General features: G+C 52.2%; 1 protein-coding gene across 1 annotated transcript in view; it reads left to right on the forward strand.

Moving 5' to 3' along the window:
- The window catches only part of TRAPPC9 (trafficking protein particle complex subunit 9), a 510796-nt gene that overhangs the window by 53958 nt on the left and 438356 nt on the right, over positions 1 to 18482 (forward strand). The window contains exons 8-9 of the mRNA XM_080803019.1: positions 11031 to 11247; positions 13589 to 13732. Coding sequence (XP_080659145.1) covers positions 11031 to 11247; positions 13589 to 13732 — 361 coding nt within the window. The remainder of the gene's footprint in view (positions 1 to 11030; positions 11248 to 13588; positions 13733 to 18482) is intronic.

The following is an 18482-nucleotide window of genomic DNA, read 5'->3' on the forward strand; positions in this document are numbered from 1 at the left end:
GCGGTGCTTCGTCCTTCGTGGCTGGATGCGGGCAGGCCACATTTGCTTGTGCCATCGTCAGTTGACGGCAGCTGGGTCGTTTCCTCCTTTGGGTGTTTCTGAATAAAGCTACTGTGAACACTGACGTGTACGTGTTTGTGAGGACACACGTTTCCAGTTCTATTGGGTGTGCATACCTAGGGGGGACTTGCTGGGTCATCCCGTGGCTCTGTGTCTGACCTTCTGCGGCATCAGCAGACTGTTCTCCCGAGCACCTGCACCGTCATATGGACGGCAGCGTGTGAGTGTCCCCACGTCTTCCCATCCCCTTGGATGCCTTCTGCTCTCCATGCTTTCATCATGACCATCCTGCTGGGTGTGAACTGTCTCATGCCGGTGTCAGTCTTCATCCCTGATGGCTGATGATGATGTGCTTATTGGCCACGCATGTAAATTCTTTGCCAATTTTTAAATGGGTTTTGTTTTCTTTTTATTGTTCTGTTGTAAAAGTTTGTTATATATCCTGGATACTAATCTCTTATCAGATACACACTTTGCAAAAATGTTCTCCCTTTCTGCTGGGCGGTCATCTCCCTTTCTTGATGATGTCCTTTGAAGCACAGAAGTTTTTAATTTTAATGAAGTCCGTTTATCGATTGTTTCTTTGATCACTCATGGTTTTACTATTGGGTCATGGAAAACACAGCCAAAGCCAATGTCACAAAGTTTTACTGTTTTCTTGTAGGAAGTTTCTAGGATTAGTTTGTACCTTTAGGTCTTTGGTCCATTTTGAGTTGATTTTCATCGTGCGCAGATGGGTTCAAGTTCCTCGGTTGAAGACAGAGACCCCGCTGTCCCGCACTGCTCACTGTGCACACTCTTCCCCCACCGACTGGTCTTGCCATCCTTGTGGAAAATTAACTGACTGTACACGTAAGGTTTGATTTTTAATTCTGTCCCATTGATTTATATCCGTTCTCACGCAAGGACCGTACTGACTTGCTTACGGCAGCTTCGTGGTAAGTTGTGAAGTCGGGGAGTGTGAGTCCTCAAATGCTGCTCTTTTTTTTTCAAGATTGTATTGGCTATTCCGTGTCCCTTGAGACTCTCTGTGAATTTTGGGACCCACATGTCAGTTTCTCCAAGGAAGCCAACTGGGATTTTGATTGGGATTGGGAAGAATTTGTAGGTCACTTTGGGGAATTTTTTTTTTTAAAGATTTTTATTTATTTATTTGACAGAGAGAGATCACAAGTAGACAGAGAGGCAGGCAGAGAGAGGGAGGGAAGCAGGCTCCCCGCTGAGCAGAGAGCCCGATGTGGGACTCGATCCCAGGACCCTGAGATCATGACCTGAGCCGAAGGCAGCGGCTTAACCCACTGAGCCACCCAGGCGCCCACTTTGGGGAATTTTGATGTCTCAATACTGTCTTCCATCCCAGGAACCTGAGGTGTCTTCCCTTCATAAGTTCTTTCAGCGATCTCTTACTGTTTCCAGTGTACAAGCCTCACACATTTTTGTTAAATTCATCCCATTATCGCATTCTTTTTAATGCTGTTGTGAACGAAAAGGCCGAGCTTCTTGAGGGCAGGACCGTGGAGCACTGATGTGTGTATTCCTAGTGGGAGTCGCAGTGGGTGCCAGATTGAGAGTTGTTAGGTGAATCTGTTCGCAGCAGTCTCTCTCTCTCTCCCCATTTGGTTAACGAGAAACCCAGATTGAGGTTGTGCTACCTGGACGGTTCCACGAGAGGGTGAAATCAGACCCTGGGTAGGACACAGAGGGGGTGATACTGGGAGCTTATTCAGGATGGATTCATCTTAATTTCATTAAAACCACCCCTTTGGGTGTAGTCTGTCAGATGCTCTGAGTCGGGTGTGTGGAGCAGCTGGGGCTGTCCGCTTCACGGCACACTTCTCGCGGGAACGCTGTGCTCGAAGCCCGATTCCAGTGACTCTGTTTCGGGAGCTTGGCTACTCAGCCCTTGTGTCTGTTACGTCACCAGGGCTGTAGAGATGGGGCCGCACCGGGGAGAATGAGGCGCTGTCCCTCACACTGGTGTCGCTGCGCTTGTGACCGGAGCCACCGGCGTGGTCTAGCCCGTGCGGCACGCTCCGCTCCAGGGAGCTCCGCGAGCACTGTCCCAGTCGTCTGGTGAAGCAGAGCCACGAGCGCAGGCGGAGCTTCAGTGAAGGCGCGTCTTACAGAGCAAGACTGAGGCTTGTCCTCTGGAAGCCGTTTCCGAGAGTCGGTGTGGGCTCCGCGTGGGCGAGGGTGGCGGTGGGGTCCTGTTTGCTTGAGAGCTACCGGGCACGGCAGCCCTGCTTGGGAGCCCAGGGCTGTGCAGAATTCAGCTTCCAGTCCAGAGGGATGGCGAGCGGGGAGCCCCACGGAGGGAGGGAGCGTGGCTGCGCAGAGGCCGGGGCCCATGGGGTTGGGAGGTGGCAGGTGGCGCGTGGTCTCCCTCAGGCTTTTTCCTAAGAGCGGTCACTGGTACTGGGCGTCCAGGGCGGTAAAGGACCACTCTTCTGGCAGCCTGTGGAAGGCTGGGCAGATGGTGAGGGGATGGCGCAGAGGAGGCGGCTCCACGGTTTGGCATCAGTGGGTCTTCATCCTAGCTGTGCCACTGAGTAGCTGTGGGACTCGCACGGTCACTTAAGGAACCAGAATTTCTCCAGTCAGCTGGATCGCTCATGCCCCACCTTCCCAGGATTGCGATGAAGTTCTAGTGAGAGGACAGCTCTGCGGCGGGCAGCAGGGTACCCGGCCCGGCGCCTGTGCTCCCGAGCAGCTCCCAGGGAGGCGGACCTGAGGGGGCTTGGCCACTGATCCTGGACGAGGGCGGCCACGGGTCGGCTGTGTGCAGGTGGTGAGTGATGTGCCTTTGGAGCATCTCAGTCGAGTGTTACAGGTGAGCAGGATTGTACAGCTGTGGTGCTCACCAAGGAGGTGTGTCCCCGAGCTGAGCATTTTCATAAAATGCTTGATCCCTGAGGACCCCGCAGTACCGATCCCTGAAAGTGAAGACATAAAGTGAGCGGTATTATCTTTTCTGTCATTGAAACTCTTTTTTTTTTTTTTTAAGATTTTATTTATTTATTTGACAGACAGAGACCACAAGTAGGCAGAGGCAGGCAGAGAGAGAGGAGGAAGCAGGCTCCCCGCTGAGCAGAGAGCCCGATGCGGGGCTCGATCCCAGGACCCTGGGATCATGACCTGAGCCGAAGGCAAAGGCTTTAACCCACTGAACCACTCAGGGCCCCCCCTTTTTTTTCTTTTTAAAGATTTTATTTGCTTTAGGGAGAGGGAGAGAGAGAGTGTGTGTGCCCATTTGAGGGGGGAGGGGCATAGGGAGAAGGAGAAGCAGACTCCCTGCTGAGCAGGGAGCCCAGTGTGGGGCTCGATCCCAGGACTCTGGGATCATGACTTGAGCTGAAGGCAGACACTTAACCGACTGAGCCACCCAGGTGCCCCTTAATTATTTTTTTAATTAAAAAATATCTGTTAGTAGGAAAAAATATCAAATAATGCACAAGTTCAGAAGATAAGTAGTATATCTTCTGTTTTGACAGAATCATGGACTAGCAACTCTCAATAACCCTCTTTGCTTGTGTTCCTTAAAAATGCTGATTAAGGGGCGCTTGGGTGGCTCAGTTGGTTGAGCATCTGTGTTCGGCTCAGGTCATGGTCCCAGGATCCTGGGATCGAGCCCCACACTGGGCTCCGTGCTCAGTGTGAAGCCTGCTTCTCCCTCTCCCTGTGCTGCTCCCCCCTGCTCACTCTCGCTCCTGCTCTCCCTCTCAAGTAAGTAAATAAAATCTTAAAAAAAAATGCTGATTAAGAAATAAAACTTTTTTCCCTAGTTTTTCAAAATGTGTAGCAGCAAAGTAAGAGGAAATCCTCAGGGGCCGAAACAACTAGAAAGCACAAATCCTGGAAGGTAAGTGAGCCTCGGAAGCCAGCGAATGCCACCTGGCTCTGGGAACACGGTTTCATTGGCCCACCTGGCGGGGCAGGAGGCAAACCTTCGGCCTGTCCCCACTGGGAATTGGATGGCAGACCCGTATGTACAGCCAGGACCTCCCCCAAGCCGTGTTTAATGAAAGGGGGAACTGGAAAAAAATCCCACCCTTCAAAGCAAGAAAATAAGGAATCTCAGAATCTTACTGGAAGGAAAAAGGCAACTGGAACTGAGGATTTAATTTAAAGTGTCCTGGCCTGAGAGTGACCACAAACTCCTGGCACAAATATATAAATCCTCCTGGAATGAGAAATTGTGTTTTGAATGAATCAATAAACAGTCAATACAAAAAGGTCCTCAGAGGGTTTTGAATCAGGATGTTGGATCCTAAACATACCAACACTGCCTTTCTCCCAAAGTCTCATTCAAATACCCTCCTTAATACCCATCACCCGGCTGCCCTGTTCCCCCCACCCCCCACCCCTCTGAAACCCTCAGATTGTTTCCTGGAGTCCAGAGTCTCTCATGGGTCATCTCCCCCTCTGATTTTCCCCCTTCAGTATGTATGGTCTTATTTAGTTGACTTTCAGTTGCAGGCTCCATGAGTTGTCATTGGAGGGAATAGGTTTTATGGAGAATATACTTAAAAAACTTGGGGCTCTTTTTGCTAAGGAAGATGTAGTCAAGGTTTGTGCAGCCTTCACAGTACACCCAAGCTTGCTTACTTAATAAACCCGAAGATGGTAAAAGTAGGCGGGACTTTGTGAGGCCAGAGGCGTTGGTCTCTGCGGTCATCCAAGAAGGAACCGGAGGGGGCCAGGAGGTCTGGCTTCGGCTGTGCTCTGACGCTTGCAGGTGGTGTGCTGACCAGGGTGCTGATTGTTGGTCAGGTTTCGTCTCTCGTGAGTGATTGTCTGGGTGTCGAGCACATGGTGTGTACACTGGCTCTAGGAGCCCTTAGGTACCCGACTGAGCCTGCGGGCACAACTGCCCCTCCATCGTCCACCCCGCCGCCCATCTTCTCTGGTGCTGGGAGCTCAGCAGAGTGACTCCTTGTTGGCTTGTCCGTCTCCATGACCTTGTCAGCCATCAAGGGACCAGGTCTTATGTAACTTCTTGGTTTGTTTTTAATCCTTTCCTTCTGAATGATTAAAACCCAAAAAGGATCCAGCTACATTAGTAGATGCTTTTTAGAGAAAGGTCCTTGGTACAAACCTGGTAGCCCTGCTTTGGGATGTAGGGAAGAGAGTTACATTCTTTCCTTTCCAAACTGTTCGGACACACGTATATGGAAATTTATGTAATTTTGAATCTATATTTTCTCACTGTATAATTATGGCTCGAAATACCTGTGGGTAAAAACAGGGTGTGTTTTGCACATTGAGGAGGCACAGTCTCCGCGGGTCTCTGCCCCGCTGTTCGGCGGTCGTTGCCCGTGTGCCGTCACCAGGCCGTCTCACAGTGACCGCCACGGCCTTGCTCTCCAGGTCACTGCAGGTGCCTGTGTTTGAGAAGCCCAAAGGCCAGGGAGGCATTTTCGGGAGCATCTCTGGCTGGCTAGTTCTGGGTTAACACTGGTGACATCAAAGCCATTAATTAACCATGGTATTTCCCATTTCTTGAATACTCATCGGGGGCTTTAAGCGAGGCTAACCAGACATATTATTTCATTTAGTCTTTTCGACAATCATGATTAGATTTTATTATCCCCGTAAATAAGGAAAGTGCCAAAGCTAGTAATGTGCAGGTCTGGGACTGGCACTTGGGTCTTTCTGATGGCTGTGTCTGTACCGTCCTTCCAGAAAGCCAGGAGACTCTCTAGTCTGAGTTTCCTGATAATATTTCTGCTTTGTTTCTAAAGGAAAAAAGTACATTTGAACTTAACTTTCCAGTTGGCAAAGGAATCGTGAGTTAACATTTGAGTCTAGCTTGTGAGTAAAGCTACCTGTCTTGCGTAGCCTGTGAGTTCCTTTCCGCAGGAGCTTCGTGTAGACGTCTGGGCCCTTGTGGGCTCCGCCTTCATGGCTGGGCAGCCTGTTGAAACATTAGAACAAAGATGTGTTGATTAATACTCCCTAGAAGGGCAGCGGATTGGAAATGGGTTTGGGGATTCGATTTCATTTCAAGATTTTGTGAAGATCTTGGCCTGGGACTCTTTTGTATTCCCAAGTTCCTGTGCTGTGGATGTCTATGCTGACCCAACGGGGCTTTGTTTTGAGGCTCACAGGGCCCATGGCCAATGAGGAGCTTTTCAGTTAAATGTTCTCCTGGGGCTCTGAAGCATTGGTGCCCAAGATTTTTCCTTTAAGGATCTTGCCTGGGGCTTGGAGCGTTAGCAGTTCTACTTATAATGTAGTGTTTATAGTTTGGTTTCTCCTTATGTTCAAATGACGGAAGAAGAAAGAAAGAGTATATGACTGATCAGAGTATCCCAGTCTTTCATCTTTAATAGTGTCCACGAAAGTATCAGTGGGAACTCTGATGGGTTGGAGGCCAAAGCTTGTGACCTTTATTTTAGATGGTGACCTTATTGAGGGTACTGGCTATGACCACTAATATTTTTACCTTCCCCAGTATCTTTCCCCATATTTAAAACCAAATCATACAGTTAAAGTTCTGGGAGTTTCCAAGTATGTGATGAAAGCATCAAGTACTCCTGCCTTTCCCGTATAGACCTCCTCAGCCCTCTGCTCATGACGGTGTCTCATGGCACTGGAATCTTTCGCAGCTGGCACTATGCAAAAAGAGCAAAGACTGTGTCCTTTTCAGATTTGCTATGTATAGATCCTAGACCTAATAATAAACCTTCTATAAGAAAACATAGGAGAATATGTTTGGGAGTTTGGAGTAAACAGAGGTCCCTTAGGCAAGGGGACAGAAAACATGAACCTAAAAGAAAAATAAATTGAGCTACTTTGCAATTGATAAATTGAGCTCCTTCACAATTTCTGCCCATCAAAAGACTTCTTTTGGAAAATAAATGGGCAGCAGATGGAGAAAATATGACGTTAAGAATATCTCAAGGACTCCTATGACTCAGTAATAAGACAAATGATCTAATTTAAGAAATGACCAGAAAATTTGAACAAATCCTTTATAATGGAAGATACAGAGGTGGCCAGAATGATATGAAAAAATGTCTAATGTCATTAGTTATCGGGTAAATGCAAATTGAAGACCCCAGAATGGCTAAAATGGAGAAGACTGATAACATCAAGTGTTGATGAGCATGTGGAGCAGCAGGAATTCTCGACCATCGCTAGTGTGAGTGCGAGTGATGCTCCCACTTTAGAGGGTGGAGGGAACATGCCCCAGCACAATTAAGGCCATGTGTGACACATCCACAATGAATATCATAGTCATTGGAAAGCTGAAAGCTTTTCCACTTAGATCAGGAGCAAGACAAAGATGTCCACCATTACCACTTTCATTCAACGTAGCATTAGAAGTGCTAGCCACAGCAATCACACAGAAAAAAGAAATAAAAGGCATCCACATTTGTAAGGAAGAAGTAAAGCTGTCACTGTTTGCAGATGACATGACACTACAGAGAGAAGACCATAAAGCTGCCCGCAGAGACTATTAGAACCAATAGACAAATTCAGTGAGGTTGTGGGATGTAAAGTCAATGTATAGCAATCTCTTGTGTATCTATACATTCATAATGAAATAACAGAAGGGGAGATGAAGTAAACAATCCCATTTACAGTTGCACCAGAAGAATAAAATACCTAGGAATAAACTGAACTGAGAAGTGAAAGACCTGTACTCTGGAAACTGTAAGACACTGGTGAACGAAACTGAAGACGACACAAATAAACAGAGAGAGATTCCATGCTCATGGGTTGGAAGAATTAATATTGCTAAAATGTCTGTACTGCCTGGAGTGATGAACACATTCAAAGCCGTTCCTGTCAAAATATCAATAGTATTTTTCTGAGAAGTAGAACAAAAAAATCCTAAAATTAGTATGGAACCACAAAAGAATAGCCGAAGCCATCCCAAGAAAAAAGAACAAAGCTGGAGGCATCACAACCCTGAATTCAGATTATCCTACGAAGCTATAGGAATCAGAACAATATGGTACTGGCATGAAAACTGACACATAGATCAATGGGATGGGATAGAGATCCCAGAAATAAACCCATTGTACGGTCAACAATTACATGATCAATTAATCTATAACAAAGGAGGCCACAATATACAATGGGGAAAAGACAGTATCTTCCATAAATTTTATGGGGAAAGTGGATAGCTAGCTACATGCAAAAGAATGAAACGGAACTACAGTCTCATACACCATACACATGAATAAATTAAAAATGGATTAAAGACCCAGATGTGAGACAGGAAGCCGTGAGACTCCTGGAGGAGAATATGGGCAGTTATCTCCTGGACATCAGCCTTAGCAACGCTTTTCTGGATCTGTCTCCCCAGGCAAGGGAAACAAAACACATAAACTGTTGTGACTACCCCAATAAAGGGTAGTCACAACTACCCTTTAAAAGGCTTTGCACTGCAAAGGAAACCATGAAGAAAACACAAAGGCAACCAGTGACTGGGAGGAGCTATTTGTTAATGATATATCCAACAAAGTTGGATAATGATATATCCAACAAAGGGGTAATATGCAAAACATATAAAGAATTCATATAACTTAAAACCCAAAAACCCCAAACAATATGATTAAAAAAGGGGCAGAGGACCTAGATAGACTTTTTTCCAGAGATGTCCAGATGGCCAGCAGACGCATGGATGGGTGCTCAGCATCACTGGTCATCAGGGAGATACAAATCACCAACACAAGGAGATGCCCCACCTACATCACCCAAGGAGATGCCCCTCACACCTGTCAGAACGGCTGTTATCAAGAAGAGAAGATAAGTGTTGGCGAGGACGTGGAGAGAAAGGAACCTCATGCAGGGCTGGCAGGAATGCCGAGTGGTACAGCCACTGTGGAAGACAGCAGGGAGTTCCTCCAAAAACTAAAACTGGAGCTAACATGACACAGGAATTCTACTTCTGGATACTTAAATGAAGAAAGTGAAAATGTTAATTTGAAAAGATACGCGTACCGCTGTGTTTACTGCAGCATTATTTACGAAGCCACCTTATGGAAGAGGCCCAAGTGTCTCTCCGTAGACACACACATACTGGACTATTACTCAGCCACAAAAAGGATGAGATCTTGCCGTTTGCAACAACGTGGGTGGACCGAGAGGGTGTAATGCTCGGTGAGGTAAGTCAGAGACAAACACCGTGTGATCTCGCTCATCCGTGGAGCCTCAGAAGCAAAGCAAATGAGCAAACAATGACGAGCGAGAAGACTCATAAATTCAGAGAATAAGCTAGTGGTTGCTGGGGGCGGGGTGCGTGAAACATGTGAACGGGTTGGAGAGGTGCAGAATTCCAGTCATAGAATGAGTACGTCACAGGGATGACCAGGACCACATAGGAGATGTCGTCAGCGAAGCTGTGTCACTGTGAGGTGGTAGAGGACAACTGCACTTACCACGGTGAGCATTTGAGAATGTCTAGAATTGTCAAACCTACGATGTTGTACACAAACTGGTGTTATGTGTCAACTACACTTCAATTAAAAATAAAAAAAAAATACCAAAGATGATGCTCCCACTTCAGGAAATGTCTGGTGGTCTTGCGGCCAGGGATTGAACATGAACAGGGACGACACAGGGAGAGAGAGCCAGCATGGTGCACTCCAGAAAGCCCGTGGGGATTTAGGGAGGGGAGAGGCAGCTCACAGAGGCGAGCGTGAAGAGCGGCGTTGGGGAGCAGCGGAGAGCAGGGTGCGGCGGAGATAGACGCGGGAGCCCACCTGCTTGTCTTCTCGTTCTGCCTGGAATGCCCTCGCCTGCCTGACTCTGTCGTCCCCGTCTCGAGGAGCGTCCGCCCGCATCGGTTTCACCGCGAGGAGGCCCCCATGAACAGGTGGTGACAGAACGGGAAACACGCACCTGTGTTGTCCCGTTCGGCTGGCTCACGGGGCAGCGGGCCTGGAGTTGCAAGTGCAGATGGGCGGGCCAGGGAAGGTTCTGGGCTGCTGGGTGTAGTGCTGAAGGGTTTGCCCGTCTTGACGGGCTCTGAGCTGTGCTCCGGGGACACCAGCCCGCTGACTGCCAGCACGTGGATTACAGAAGGTCTAGAAAGTGGGTATAAAGGCCATTTAGAGTCACCTTTTGGGGGAGAGGGCCCACGGGAGGCTGTGGCAGTGGGCGTGAAGAAGGGGTGTTGAGCGCGAGCTGGCAGGGCTTCCAGGCTGCGGGTCTGTGCCCACAGAGGTCTCTGGGCAGCCGTCCCTGCCCGGGCCAGCAGCTGGGAGGGAGCCCGGTGGGGGCTGGGGAGGCCCCCCTCTCGCCAGGGAGCTGTGGCGCGGTGGGAGCGCGTGCGTAAGGGGGTAAGCAGGGCACCACCCCCCCAGCTCTGGGCTGCTCTCTGACTCGGCGCTGTGTGGTTTTGCGTATGTTGCCTCCTCGCTGAGCTTCCTCGTCTGGGAGCCGGGCTGACGTTAGTTGGTGGCCCTGTTGCGATGACGAAGTAGTTCGGTCACGTCGGCGGCCCTGAAGACACAGAAGCGTTATCACTACCTCACGGGTCGTGGAGGGAACTCCGTCAGGTCGGGGACGAGGGAAAACTGCGAGCGTGAAGGCTCAGTCCACGTTAGGTGCTGTGATTGCTGACGGGTCGCCATCTGGGCACGTGGCTCTGTCCTGTCTCTGTTTCAAGCACTTTTGTCCTCGATCGAAGTCCCTGCCCGAACCCTAGCGTCTAGGTGAGCGGTCGTTCGTTCTCTTTTATGAAGGTGCTGAAGGCAGATGTCACGCGGTATGTAGCAAGTGCCTTTGTTCCCGAGGAGACAGGCCTTCCTAGCGAGGAACGGGCGACTTTGGGACTTGGCGTTGCGCGGCTCCCGTGCTTTTCCCGGGAGTGTCGCACGGTGCACGGCCCAGGCCTGGCCTCTCCTCAGTGTTTCATCATGTCTCTGTTGGATGAAAAAGGTTGTTTTTTTTTTTTTTTTTTTTTTAATGTGTGTCCTTTCTCAAAAGCTTTTATCTTCCTGTCTGTGCTTCAGCTTTCTGAGGAAGAGAAAATCCAGCGGTACAGCATCCTGTCCGAGCTCTACGAGCTGATCGGCTTCCATCGGAAGTCTGCGTTCTTCAAGCGTGTGGCTGCTATGCAGTGTGTGGCCCCGAGCATCTCGGAGCCGGGCTGGAGGGCCTGCTACAAGCTCCTCCTGGAGACGCTTCCCGGCTACAGCCTGTCGCTGGACCCCAAAGACTTCAGCAAAGGTACCGACCGTCTCCTGGCTGGGACTGAGATGTTGCTCGTGCACTGTTCGAGCCCTTCCTCTCCCAGCAGACGCTGTGGTCGGCCCTGGGGTTCAAGGGTGACGAAGCCCATCCTGCCCCTGGGTACTTAGAGAACAGTCACACCAAAAAGGAGCTGTGCTTTGCTTGGGGGCTGGCATCCTTTCGCTGGTCCCTGTGCTGTCCCTGCTGCTGGCGATTGGACTTAAGCGCAGGAGTAGGACAAGCCGTACACACCTGTGGGATTTACATTCAGAAGGCTCAGCGTCGTTGGTGGAAGAGACGCTGGTGCTGCGGAGGTGGCCATGAGCTCCCTTCGGCCGCCTTCCCGAGGTTTCTGGGAGGAGGCGGTGTTCGGGAAGAGGGCGGAGTTTTTGGAGCAATCACACGGCCGCTCTGAGGAGAGGATAAAGGGTGTTTTCAAAGTTTCCAGTTGCGCGGGAAATGGAATCCCCATTTACTGGGCCTCAGGGGGACTGGAGGCAAGGTCCCACTTGCCCTCCAGGTCCTTCTTCCGGTGTCCTGTGAATGCAACTCCGAGCGGGCTCCGGAGGCAAAGCCGGCACACCCGAGAGTCCAGAGTCGAGGCCTGCTTCTCGGCCGCTCTTCCCCGCCCCTCCCTGTGTTGCTGCCACCGTCCTTCAGGTCTTGCCTGGATGTCGCTTCTGTAGAGCCGTCCCCCGTGGCCCCTCAGCCTATGCAGACCCCCTTTATTCTTCCCCTCCCTCCATCCCTCCCTTCCTTCCTGTCTTTTTTAGAGATTTTATTTATTTGAGAGAGAAAGAGAGAGGGAGCGTGTGAGTGGGGGGAGGGGCAGAGGGAGAGCAAGAGAGAGAATCCCAAGCAGGCCCCATGCCCAGCATGGAACCCGATGTGGGGCTCGATTCCATGACCCTGAGATCATGACCTGAGCCAAAACCAAGAGTCCGAGCCACCCAAGCACCCCTTATTTTTCCTCCTTCATTGAATCCTACTGTTCTAACTTAGGGCACCCCCATAATCTGCAAGTGCATTTAAAAATCACCGGGGGTTGGGGCACCTGGGTGGCTCAGTGGGTTGAGCATCTGGCTCTTGATTTTGGCTCAGGTCATGATCTTGGGTTGTGAGATTGAGCTCCATGTTGGGCTCTGCGTTGGGTGTGGAGCCTGTTAAAAGAAATCAGTTGGGGCGATGATGTAACACCCGCCTCCCACACCAGCCTGTGTGCCTGTGAGAGCAGAGCCCCTGACTCTCCCCGTGGCCCCGGGGGGTGCATGGCAGGCGTCCTAGGGGACACATGTCACATAGGACTGAACCCTAATGAGCAGCTGTAGCCACATGTGTGGGTTGCCACTTGTTGAATAGAATTTCTTGGTCTTAATTTTTAAGACAGATGAACGAAGTGTTTCTTTTGGAAAGTAAAACAAGCACATCTTCAAGTGATTTGGTACTTTTCACTTAGCCTTCTGTTTTGCCATTGTTTTGTGAAAGAGGTTGAGAGAAGTTTAGGAAGTGAGATCAAATAAAATACAAGTGATAAATGTTGACTGGCCATATATTTTTTAAAGATTTTATTTATTTATTTGACAGACAGAGATCACAAGTAGGCATAGAGGCAGGCAGAGAGAGAGGAAGGAAGCAGGCTCCCCTCTGAGTAGAGAGCCCCATGCGGGGCTCGATCCCAGGACCCTGGGATCATGACCTGAGCCGAAGGCAGATGCTTAACTGACTGAGCCCCCAGGTGCCCCAGATTCTGTGGTCTTAAAGAGGTACCTTTCGCTGGCTGTGCACCTGACCCCCCACCTTACATTTCAATCATGTTAATTTCTTTTGGAGGGAGCAGCCGCAAAAGTCCACTGGTAACCTTTTTCTAATTTAGCTGCTTTTATGAGCTTTCCTTATACGTTCAATTAAAAAAGCACGTTATTCTAGTGTCCCTGTTTGTTGCTAATGAAGTCCCATCACATACCAGTATTTTATCGAAAAAAAATTGTATGTCTACAACTCAAATACACGCCGTTGGAAACATAATCTTTTGTTATAACTGTGCTCTAATGATCTCAAAGTGGTTATTTTTAAATTGTCTTTGCTGTAGTGAAGAAGTATTCCATAGCACACGTCTTTTTACGCTGTGAACGAACATATCACTTACGAGTTCTGTCTGGGGAAAGTTAAACACAGGAACTGGTTTTTCTTGCCCTTTGGGTTTGGTTGTTGAAGCATTTGTTTTTAAATCATGAGTTTTACACACACCGTTAACGTGTTTCCGAGGGAGGCCTGCTGGCTCTGGTGCCAGCACGCCCTCGCGGAGCCCTCGGAGGACGCATTGTGGCTTCCCTCACAGGCACGCACCGAGGCTGGGCCGCCGTCCAGATGCGTCTGCTTCACGAGTTGGTCTACGCGTCCCGAAGAATGGGGAATCCCGCTCTTTCCGTGAGGCACTTGTCCTTCCTGCTGCAGACCATGCTGGACTTTCTGTCGGATCAAGGTGAGTGAATCTGGTGAACGAGGGCACCCCTCGTGCTGGCCCGCATAGACCCGGCCTTAGGTTCCGGTGGGTGGAGCTTCCCCGTCCTCTGCTGGTGAGGAGACGCCGAGTCTCCTCGGCGTGTCCTCAGCTCCCCGTGCTGCCCTTGCTGTCCTCCAGGGGCCTGATGCCGCTGTGCGCCATGCCTTCTCCCCTCTCCTCCCCAGGCCCCTTCCCCGTGTTGCTGCTTCTGTCTGTCTGTCTGCCTCCTGCGTGGGCTCGCCTTCCCCTTGCCTGCGTGGGGTACAGTAGAAACGTCCCTGCACAACATTTATACAGAGAGCTGCACGATTCGTAAGTGTGTTGCCCAGCGAGTTTTCACCCAGTGCCTCCTTCTGTAAGTGGCAGCCAGATGGGAAGTACACCCAGAGCCCCGAGGACCCCGGTGTGCCTCCCCAGTTACACTCCCCGAGGGAGCAGCTGCTTACTGGCACCACCAGGGATGCAGCTGGCCTGTGTCTGCGCTGGTTGCATCGCGTGGTACTCTGCCTGCGTGCTGGGCCGATGTCCCCTGCGGACCCCTGCCCGTCACCTGCTCTTACTGTAACGGGGTGGCGTCTGCTGTTTGGGTTCAGTCATGATCTGTTTGTTTCCAGGCCAGATTCCCCGCTGGGCCCCAGGCGTGTTTATTTTGTGCCTGCAGGACGTCTCCCTCCGCATATCCCGCGGGCACTAGAAAGTGAGCTCGTGCGCAGTGGAACTTGCCGCTTCCCCATCCCACCTCCCTTTCCGCCTGCGCCGCTGGGCCAGTGCGTGCTGCCTGTTGGGTTCCAGGGGACGCGCTCTCTGCCCTGGAGATGCACGCATGGGGAATTTATTAGGACGTGCTCCTGGGATCAGTACTGACCGAAGGGATGAGGAGGAGGCCAGATTGGGCAGAGGAACGTTGGGCCTCAGTGCGGTGTTGCCGAGGCCCCACCGGCCCTGCAGAACTGGCGGGCGCTGTCGCCAAGCCAGGCTGGGTGACCGGTTATGCAGTGCCTGGGGAGGCAGTTTCTGGAGAGGCCGCAGTTGCCCCAGGGGGACCTGAAGCTGACCTGCTGTGTGGTGAGGCCAAGGCCTGATACTGCCGCCCCAGCTGCTGCGCGCGCTGCTCCCAGGGAGGGGGCCTGGTCGTGGGTGAGGCGCGCTCTCAGCTGAGAATAGGTCGTGTGGAGGGCACGGCTCCCATCACCGGGGGCTCCGTCCTTCCGTGCCTGGGGGGCTCCAGCTGTCCCAGCGGGGACCTGCCCCAGCTCAGCCACTGTGCCCCTTCTGCCCACCCCTGGCGTCGGCCAGGTGTCCTCTCAGCTTCGAAATCAGTGTGTCCTCTTCTCCCTCTGCCTGGGGCTGTTCCCTGTCTCCCAGGCTGCGGGATAGAGGCGCGGCATGAGTCTCCTCGCGTGGGGGTGCGGCGTAGACGCGTGAGGTCCAATAACGCGAAAACTCAGTAACGGTCAGCTTCCAAATAAGGGACCAAAGTTGGCGTGTGATTGCATTTACACAACCAGGGAAACGGTCGGTCTGACTCCCGGGCTTTCCTGGACGGGACGAGGCTGGCATACATCGTGTGTTAGGCAGAGTCTGTTGGGGACCCTGATTCCTGATGAAGTCCGAGGGCGCGTCGCAGGGTTGGGTGAGATTCCTCTTGTGTGGTCTCCTCCACACCCTGTGTCCTTGACCTTCCTCCAGGCGGGCTGCGTGGACTTCACGTCACGTGTACCACGAGTGCCTGTCACGTGCTCTCTCTTCTCTCGGGAGGCCTGTCCCCGGTGCCGCCTGCTGTCTTCCCCAGGAGACCTCCACAGCCGTCTCCGAGTGAGCGGCTCCTGTAGCTCCTTGCTGCTAATGACCTTGCGGTCCAGGTGGCCCCGGCGCGTCCGTGCTTAGACCGGGGCCCCCGTGGACGGCAGGACCACCGCTCCTCTGTGCCTACTTGGTGTCTCTTTGCTGCTACTTTTGAATCGCGTCTGTCTTGGTGCCGCCTGCGGAGTTGGGCTGCGGAGTGGCAGGAGCAGCGCGGCAGCGGCTGGATGGACGGTTCGTGCCTTGGGTTTCTCCGAAGCATGAGGCTGGACGGAGGTGGAGTTCTCAGGCCAGGCCGGCTCTGGTGTCCAGTGGTGACCCGGGCGTGGGCCTGTCTGGTGAACTGAATTTTTGCTTTTGGGTGACCAGCTCTCTTTGACCCCCTGAGGGCATTTGACCCTCCCCGCGCCCCAGCAGCTGTGATGACGCAGTGTGCCAGGCACAATGTTCAGCCTGAGTGGACTCTGCCCGCTGGGCTGTCGAGTTCTGAGCGCCTCCTGACCCACGGCACGAGGCCTTCTCCCCTTTTGTCGCGGGTCTACTCTCTGTCTCGGTACCACTTTCCCCGCGTGGCTCACGTTTAACCGTGTGCGGGCTTGTGTGACTGTGAGTCTTCAAGTCAGGCCCCACAGCCTGCCTTGAGCTACTCACGCCTTCACCCGCCTGGTCTTGGACTCTCTCGTAAATACACACCCACCCCGTCCTGTGGCAGGGCGTATCTCTCCTTCCCCAGCCCCTGCTCCTGGTCACCTCGGGAGTCCTCTAGGCCGGGATTCCCTCCTGGCAGCTTTGATGAGTCCCAGCGCGACCCGCTCCTGCTCTGCTCTCTTCTTCGCGCGCCGCTCCCGCCCGCCGCGGGGGAGGCCTGTGTCTCCGGCTGGTCAGCGCCTTGTCTTCCCCCCTGAAGCTCTGGAGGGAAGGAGCTTGCTGGGTGCTGGAGGGCGTGTTCACCGGTGATCTAAAGACACTGAGCTTAAAAGGAGAGGAGCTTGGGGCATCAGACTGTTGAACAAAAAGCCGTCTCCTTAAAGGCCTGTGTGTAACGGTGTTGGGTTATTCGGAGCCTTGGGGAAAAGGTCAAACGTAGGGAGGGCTCGGGAGTCTTCCCTCCGACGGCCGTGACCTCAGATCCCTGATGGCGTTCTTCCTGGGCCTCCATTTTCGTTTTTGTAGAACTAGGAGAGCACAATAGTGAGGTAGTTTGTTTTCATTTTAATGATAGATATTTTATTTTACTGTAAATTTTAAAATTTTATTTATTTATGCATTTATTTAAGTTCAGGGCTTGAACTCAGGACCCTGCTTGAGACCTGAGCTGAGATCAAGAGTTGGTCGTTTAACCAATCGAGCCACCCAGGCGCCTCTAGTGATAGGTATTTTAATTTGTTGGATGACCTTTCCCCCAGAGAGCTCATGATATCATTTATAGAGTCGGTAATTAACGTTTCTAAATACTGCCGCGCGGGAATGAAGTGTGGACTAGAGGAGCAGCCAAGATGGGAATCACTGATCCGGGCTCGAGGGAAGGGCTTCCTGGCCTTCTTGTGTGTGTCAGCCTGTCTGGGTACTTGCAGGTGGAGACGCCGCGAGCTGGGGGCTTCTTGCCCTGCCCTCTGCCATGTACGCTCTCTCATGCGTGCAGATAGGAGTGAACGCATAAGATATCAGGACCGTTGTTAACACGGAAGGCATTAATTCCCAGGGGACTCCTGTCTTCTTTGTGTGTGTGTTTAAGATGGAAGGACTAACTTGAGAACGTGTGGACTGTTTTGGGGAGTGTGACTGTGTTACTGTTATGATCATTGATATGGGGTCCCTTCCCCGGGCCCGAATCCCGCCCCATCGATACGGGGTCCCTGGCCGTGCAGGGGCACCTTCTGTGGCAGCATGGCTGTGGACCGGTGAGCTCCGTGGGTCGCGGCTGCAAACCTGCGACCCGGTCCTGTGTGCTGCGTACGAGTCCGCTGAGAAGGCGCGGGACCCCCAAGTCTGTGAGGGCTCAGGGTGGCGTGCGTCCACACCGTCCAGCCCATCTCTCCCTGCTGTCTGACCTGCGGTGCCCTGGCCAGGCCGCTCTCTGGAGGCTGCAGCATTTCTGCTCTGCTGCCCTGCCTGCCCTCCTGCTTCTGTCACCTGGTCCAGGAATTTGTCCCTCACTGTGATTCCCGCTTCGTGGAGCCTACTGTGCAGGTGCCTGCTGGGGCTGTGGCTCCCCCGGCCTGGGCGCTCCTCATGCTCAGGACGTGTCGCCCGCACCTGGACCAGCACCTGACACCCGCGCGGCCCCGGAACGCTGCTGAGTGAGTGGGGCTTCTGTGTCTGTGAGTCTGCCCAACCGATGTTTCCTCCAGTTGTCTGCTTTAGAAACCCCGCAGGGGTACTGGGGGGCTCAGTCACTCAAGTGGCCGCCTTTGGCTTCAGGTCATGATCTCAGGGTCCTGGGATCGAGTCCCGTGTTGGGCCCTTGCTCAGCGGGGAGCCTGCTTCTCCTAATTCCCCTGCTTGCGCGTGCGTGTCTCTGTGTCAAATAAATAAATAGAATCCTTAAAAAATAAAATAATCCCTCTGGCTCTTGATCTTCTGCAGCACGGTTTGGGAAACTGCTGCCCGGGGCTGGGTCCAGCCCGGCTCCTGATTTGATCCTTGGCTCTGCGAGCCTGCGTGGTAGTTGCTGACGCCCATTCCTGTGCAAAGGAAAAGGCTTGCTGCTTTCCCATCAGAGTACTCAAAGAGGGGCAAGCGGAAAAATTAGCTGGGGATGGAGTCTTATGGATTCTGCTGGAAAGTTCCGGAAGAGAGGACTAAGATTAGCCAGAGAGTCGTTGAGCTATGGTGAGCTGCAGAAAATCAGTGGGGTCCCTCCCTCCTGTCGATGCCCCAGTGAACAGACCACGGGTGAGGACGGGGTGCCGCTGAAGCCGCGGAC

The sequence above is a fragment of the Martes martes genome (genome assembly GCF_963455335.1).
Source record: "Martes martes genome assembly, chromosome: 4".
Classification (NCBI taxonomy): Eukaryota; Metazoa; Chordata; class Mammalia; order Carnivora; family Mustelidae; genus Martes; species Martes martes.